Below are 7,541 nucleotides of genomic sequence, written 5' to 3'. Positions count from 1 at the left end.
CCGCAGTGTATGGTTCCTTCATGGATGTGTTTTTCAAGAAGCAAGCTAAGACCGTACCACCTCATTGAGAATTCAACTGCCCTATTGTCTTCTTACCGGGTTAGATGCTACTCGAGGGCAAGATGTATGCACTCTCTATTCTGGAAACCAAAGCTATGATGGATTGTATTCAGGATAATTTGCAATGGGGCTTTATCCATCTCTCTACCTCTCGGGCAGGAGCAGGATTCTTTTTTAGGGAAGGGGAGGGATGGATCCTTTTGCGGCCATGTATTGATTACCGCAGTTTGAACACACAGGTAGAGCCATCTTGTCAAGGTCTAAGGGCTCACCTTCCACAACTATGACAGTTTCTTTAGGGACTGACAGCCTGAGATAGAAGAAAGATTGCTAAGTATACTGGGTCAAGTTTTTGCAGGGATTTAATCTGTGATCTAAATCTAACTAGGAGCCAGTGTAGGCTTTTCAGTATGGGCATAATATGTTTCCCTTGCCATTCATCTGTCAACAGCTAAGTAGCCATATTTTGCATTGTTTTAACTCGGTAGCTTTAGCTGTGGCAATCCTACTAAGATTGAACTAAAATAGCTTATTTGTGCCAGTATTAAAACATAAATTACCATATCCAGATCTGACTGAAAAAGATAGTTTTAACTGCCGTTTTCATCTCCGTTACATAAAGCAATCTTTTACTGATTGTGATACACGAACTTTCATAAAAGATTGGTGTAGGTACCAAAATCTATCTATCTATCTATCTATCTATCTATCTATCTATCTATCTATCTATCTATCTATCTATCTATCTATCTATCTATCTATCTATCTATCTATCTATCTATCTATCTATCTATCTATATTTTTTTTAACCTTGGTACTTCAATTTGCTATAGTTCAGGTACTATCTGCATTAAGGTAGATGATTTTATTACATATAGGATCTCTGGATTCAGAGAATTTAACTTTTGGCAAGTTGTGCTCATTCAACCATTCACCTTAACCAGGCCTTGATTTAGCTTCCCCACTACCTCCTGTTAAGAAGGTGCTAATTGCACATGTATATGGATGGCCTCCCAGCATATATGAAAACTATAGCTCCAGTTCTCAAGCAAGTCACCCAGAAAAATGATTATATATCTTGCTTTGAAAAATCTCACACACAAATAAAAAAAAAGATACAGTTTTAATGTTGAATTTCTAAAACATAATACATATAGGGACTCATTTCCGTCCAAATTGCTATTTTTTAAACACATCAGACATTTTTCTATGCAGTTCATCTGCAGTATATCCAGATCCACTCCTGGTAAAATAAGAAGAGCACTTAAGCGCATTGTAGAACATTGTAGTGTCATTAAAAGGAAATTATCTGAGAAAACCTTAGTGAAACATATGAGTAAAGGACATAGATTTGAAGATTTTAGCTTTACATTATTACATAAGATAACCCCTCACTGGAGAGGAGGAGACATAGATAGAATCTTATTACAGGAAGAACAAAGACTCATTTTAAATATAACACTATTACACCTAAGGAGTTAAACCAAGGATCAGATTTGTCGGTATTTTTATAAACACTGAAACAGTTTTTTTTTAAGTAAATGATCATATTTGTATTTGTTTCTTATTGTAATTATTTATTATTTAATCAGCCATGGAGAGTCATGTTACTTTAATTTTAATTGACGTTTTTTTTATTTGTTGTAATATAATTTATTTATTTATTTATAGTAAATTTCTACCCCACGTTTTCCCACACATGCAGGCACAATGTGGCTTACATAGGATTAAGTAAAATAACAATACAGTAAGAGATATGGTAAGAGACATATTAAGCAAGGAAAGGGGCATATCAGTATCAGGGAAAAGTAAGTGGGACTATTAATCGGTAAGAGTATAGGGGGAATAGGCCAATCCAAATAGGTGAGTTTTTAGCAGCTTCTTGAACAGCTGGTGATCCATTTGTAGTTTTAAGTATTTCGTTGACATTGTTTTGCGTCATTGAAATGCAAAAAACTGGCTGCAGGAACGCATGGCTTTTTCAAGTTTCAAATCACATCTTTAAAGCTAATAAGCAGTGGGTTTTTTAATGAAACTTAGTATTTTCAGGAGGGTGTGCAGTGCTGCATTGATTCCCACCTTCGGTTTATGATTTTAAAATGTTCAAAATGATTATTTTCCCACGATTTTTGCGATATTTAATGGGTTAAACTTTTGGATTTTACCATAGATAAGTTCTGTATTTGATGATTGAAAGCATATTTTGATTGTTTTCAACTGTTTTGGTACTTTTAATAAGCTTTTAACTTAGTGGTTAGTGGACTTTGATCCTGGGGAACAGAGTTCGATTCCCACTGCAGCTCCTTGTGACTCTGGGCAAGTCACTTAACCCTCCATTGCCCCTGGTACAAAATAAGTACCTGAATATATGTAAACCGCTTTGAATGTAGTTGCAAAAACCTCAGAATATCAAGTCCCATTTCCCTTTCCTTTTTGGATTGATTACTGTTGGGAATAATCAATGATACTGCTCAGCTGACCTTTGACCCAACAGGATATAAAAGCAGTATTAGAAAGAGAGACAGATTCACTGTGTATATTTACCTGGTATATTTACGTGGTGGGACTTCTGCTGCTCTCCAGAAAGAAGTGCTGCACTGTGAGTATTAAACATATATTCTGGGACTTCCGGTTGAGCCATGGAGTAGTGAGGAGGTGGTGCGTCGCTGCTTCGGAACACCCGATGTAATCAGCGTTCTGAAACAACTCTTTTTCCCTCAAGTGGAATACATAGTTATTTTTGTATGTTAGAGGTGCTGCGTGGTCTGTAGCTGTCAAGAGCTTTTTTGGGGTTTTTTTTTAGTTCTTTGGGGAGAATGGAGAATTGCGCTCGGGTTATCACTGGCAAGGTGGGGGTTTTGGGGGAATATCTCTAGCTTAGCTTTCGGGGTGTTCTGGGCTTAGTTGCTGGAGGGTTTTGGTATTAATGCGGAAAGTGGTGGTTTTTGGGAGGGGGAGGGTTAGGGGGCACCTGAAGGTCAGGATTTGGGGTGGGGGAGCGTTGGGGTTTGGAAGGTGCAGTGTCTAATAGCTTGATATGTAATCTTTTGGGCCTTAGGTTTGGGGTTTGGATGGATCACATTCCGGGGGTGGGGGTGGAGGCTGGGACATCTCCCCGGTACATATAATGGCATGGCTTATCATTAATGGGAGACCTGAACGACATGGCGGACCCTGCTCTGAACCATTCTCTGCTGACAGATGAGTTGGCTAGGATAGAAAGAGGCGTTAATTTGTTGGGCTCTGTGTTGGGTCTGGTGGATGTATGGAGGACCCTCAATCCATTGGAAAGAGATTATACACATTTATCTAGAGTACACTCCACAATGTCTAGAATAGATTATCTGCTGCTCTCAAGGGAGCTTTTAACCCAGGTGGTGGATGTCAGGATAGGTCCTATAATGATCTCTGGTCATGCTTGGGTCGAGTTAAGGATGCATGGTGTGAGGTTCATTGGCTTCAGGAGGCGCTTGGCGATTCCCTTCCTTTCTCTATAGAGACAGTCACTTTTTACCGTTCTTGCTTTCTAAGTGGCAGCTTTATAGGGATTCTAATAAAAATCGCAGTTTTCAGTGGAAGGCGAGGCGTCGGGAGGTGCTTCATTTGGAAAGTAAGGTATCATCTCTCCGTAAACAATATGGGGCAGAACACTCCTTGCGGTTAAAAACACAGTTATTAGAAGCTCAGCAGGCCCTGAGTGAACTCTTACATGCACAGGCGAAGAAGTCCTGGGCATATTATAAGTTTCAGCTTTATTGTTTCGCGAATAAGAGCAGTAGATTTCTGGCTAAGCTTTTGCATGGCAGCTCAGGGCACCATAAAATATCCATGATATTAGACTCGAATGTAGTTAGGAAGCATGAGGATGGGGCTATTAATAAGGTCATATCGGAGTTTCTTGCTAGGCTTTACGCGCCGCAGCCAATGGCACCTGTGGCCAGTGAGGTATATTTATCTAGTTTGGATTTGCCCAGGGTTTCGGAGCTGGATTTAGTCCAGTTGAATGCACCCATAACGGTGGAAGAAGTGAAGTGGGTAATTAGAGTGCCTTGGGTAAGGCCCCAGGTCCGGATGGCCTGCGCAACGAGTTTTATAAACTGTTGCAGTCGGACATAAGCCCAGTTTTGGTGGAAGTTTTTAATATCTTTACTTAACGGGAGCAGCTACCTCAGCATCTCAATGCGGCTCAAATTATAGTTCTTCAGAAGCCAGGTAGGCCCTCTGATTTCCCGGACTCATACCGTCCAATCTCTTTGCTTAATACGGAGGTAAAATTTTTGGCCAAGATCATGGCTAATAGGTTGGCATGAATTCTCCCATCTTTGGTGGCCGAGCCCCAGGTGGGGTTTACTTGAGGAAAGGAGGAACAGGGGTGATATGATACAGACGTTCAAATACTTGAAAGGTATTAATCCGCAAACAAATCTTTTCCGGAGATGGGAAGGCGGTAGAACGAGAGGACATGAAATGAGATTGAAGGGGGGCAGACTCAGGAAAGATGTCAGGAAGTATTTTTTCACGGAGAGGGTGGTGGATGCTTGGAATGCCCTCCCGCGGGAGGTGGTGGAGATGAAAACGGTAACGGAATTCAAACATGCGTGGGATATGCATAAAGGAATCCTGTGCAGTAGGAATGGATCCTCAGAAGCTTAGCCGAAATTGGGTGGCGGAGCAGGTGGGGGAAGAGAGGTTGGTGGTTGGGAGGCGAGGATAGTGGAGGGCAGGCTTATACGGTCTGTGCCAGAGCCAGTGATGGGAGGCGGGACTGGTGGTTGGGAGGCGGGAAGTACTGCTGGGTAGACTTGTACGGTCTGTGCCCTGAAAAAGGCAGGTACAAATCAAGGTAAGGTATACACATATGAGTTTATCTTGTTGGGCAGACTGGATGGACCATGCAGGTCTTTTTCTGCCGTCATCTACTATGTTACTATGTGTTCAGGGCAGGATTTGGGTGTTCCCATAACTTAGATACAACTCAGTCTCTAGTGAATGGCATGACTGCTGTTAGCACCTGGGGTATGACCAATAAACTGAAACTTAATGCACAAAAAGGGAGTTGAGATCCCATCATCAATATCTTTGTCCAATGGTGAAAGCTTTACAGTCAAGTCTAAAACCAGAGTCTTGCTTGATTCTTCACTCACCTTCTCTTCCCATATTAACCAGCTATGGAAGAAAACTCTGTTCAAAATGAAACAGCTGCATTTAGTCAGATCATTCTTCGATCAAAAGCCTTTGCACTACTAGTTTAAATATTAGTCCTACCTCACTTGAATTACTGTAATGTTCTATTTTGTGGTATTAAGTGTCAATATAAAAAAAAAACTGCAAATCATATAGAATACAGTTGCTAGACTAATATACAGATTGAATAGATATGTGTTTCAACTCATCTTAACAAACTACACTGGCTTCTCACAGCAGAAAGACTCAGGTTCAAAGTTGCTTGTTCAGTTTTTCAAATCTTAGAGTTTCACCTCTGAACTGCTAAGACCACTTTGCTACGTTTGGTCCAGTCTAACAGACTGAAAGAACTGATGCTATCATCACCGTTTCAAAATTCAATTTATCAATAGAAATCAAACAAAATAAAACATGGAAAAGAAAATAAGATGATACCTTTTTATTGGACATAACTTTAAGAGTAACTTTAAGATAACCTTAAGAGTGGACTGACACGGCTACCACACTCCTCTACTTAAAATACAATTTGAAATCAGAAGATTTTCAGCTCTCTATTCCCTGTACTTGGAGTTAAAATATGGAACTATCTACCTATTGCCATCATAACAGAAAACAACTACCTTAGCTTCATAACAATCCATTGACTTCTATCTCTTAGTATCATCCATTATCCTTTCCTATAATGTTTTTGGTCGCATGCATTATACCAGTGATCTCTAATTGCTCTCATACCTCACACTATTGGCTTTGTCTCACCTAGAATGTAAACTGCACTAAATCCTGGAGAGAGGATATTAGCGGTATACAAGAGTTGATTTGATTTAGACATTTTTCTGCCATAATTGAAAAAAGCTAAAAAGGTCCAGGACTAAAGGTTGGATGTTTTGGTCTGGACTTGTTTCAAAAGAGCATAAGCTTTGCCATACTGGGACAGATCGAAGGCCTATGAAGCCCAGCGTCCTGTTCCCAACAGTGACCAATCCAGGTTACAAATACCTGGCAAGATCCCAAAACAGTACAATACATTTTATGCTGCTTACCTAAGAAATAGGCAGTTTCCATCTTAATAATGGCTTATGGACTTTTCTTTTAGGAGATTATCCAAACCTTTCTTTTAATCTCCACTAACCTAATTGCTTTTACTAAATTCTCTGGCAACAAATTCCAGAGTTTAATTACATGTTGAATGAGGAAATATTTTCTCTGGTTTGTTTTAAATTTACTACTTTGTGTGCTCCCTAGTCCTAGTATTTTTTGAAAGAGTAAGTGATTCACATCTACCCATTCCACTCTACTCATTATTTTATAGATTTCTATCATATCTCCCCTCAGCTGTCTTTTCTCCAAGCTGAAGAGCCCTAGATGCTTTAGCTGTTTCTCATAGGGAAGTCGTCCCATCCCCTTTATCATTTTTATCGTCCTTCTCTGAACCTTTTTTTTTGTTTTGTTACATTTGTACCCCGCACTCAACTCGGGCATTCGGCACACACTCAGACGTATCAACCCCCGCCCCCTTCAATACCACACTACAAGCCATATCTTCGATAGAATTGGATTTATTTTGGCCGCAGCCAGGAACATCAAAATTGTTACAACTTAAACAAATTACATTACATCTTCTACTAATCATTATGCCAGCATGCATTTCTGTCTTTGCTGGCCTTCAGCCCGGTTGTGGTCGGCCCCCCTTTAATGGGTGTGCCTGGTTCTTTCCCACTCATGGCAGGCTCAATGCAGCTTACAGGTACTTATTTGTACCTGGGGCAATGGAGGGTTAAGTGACTTGCCCAGAGTCACAAGGAGCTGCCTGTGCCTGAAGTGGGAATCGAACTCAGTTCCCCAGGACCAAAGTCCACCACCCTAACCACTAGGCCACTCCTCCACTGATGTGTGACCAGATTTGCACACAGTAATTGAGATGCAGTTGCACCATGAGTGATACAAAGGCATTATAACATCCTCAGTTTTGTTTTCCATTCCTTTCTTAATAATACCTAACATTCTATTTGCTTTCTTGGCCGCCACCACACACTGAGCAGAGGATTTCAATGTATCATCAATGATAACACCTAGATCCCTTTCTTGGTCGCTGACTCCTAATGTAGCTATAGTTTGGGTTCCTCTTTCCCACCTGCATCATTTTGCACTTGCTCACATGAAACGTCGCCTGCCATTTGGATGCCCAGTCTCCTAGTTTCGTAAGATCCTCTGTAATTTTTCATAATCCTCTTGTGATTTAACAGCTTTGAATAACTTTGTGTCATCAACAAATGTAAATCCGTGTTGGCTTTCTCAGT

General features: G+C 40.5%; 1 protein-coding gene across 1 annotated transcript in view; it reads left to right on the top strand.

Moving 5' to 3' along the window:
- Positions 1 to 3,224: 3,224 nt before the first annotated feature.
- LOC115459181 (propionyl-CoA carboxylase alpha chain, mitochondrial-like) overlaps positions 3,225 to 7,541 on the top strand; it is a gene marked incomplete at its 3' end in the record, with an annotated part of 83,385 nt that continues 79,068 nt past the window's right edge. Inside the window, exon 1 of the mRNA XM_030189043.1 lies at positions 3,225 to 3,323. Coding sequence (XP_030044903.1) covers positions 3,225 to 3,323 — 99 coding nt within the window. The remainder of the gene's footprint in view (positions 3,324 to 7,541) is intronic.

The sequence above is a fragment of the Microcaecilia unicolor genome, unplaced genomic scaffold, assembly GCF_901765095.1.
Source record: "Microcaecilia unicolor unplaced genomic scaffold, aMicUni1.1, whole genome shotgun sequence".
Classification (NCBI taxonomy): domain Eukaryota; kingdom Metazoa; phylum Chordata; class Amphibia; order Gymnophiona; family Siphonopidae; genus Microcaecilia; species Microcaecilia unicolor.
Note: the sequence above shows the minus strand (reverse complement) of the source record. Positions and strands in the feature narration are given on the sequence as shown.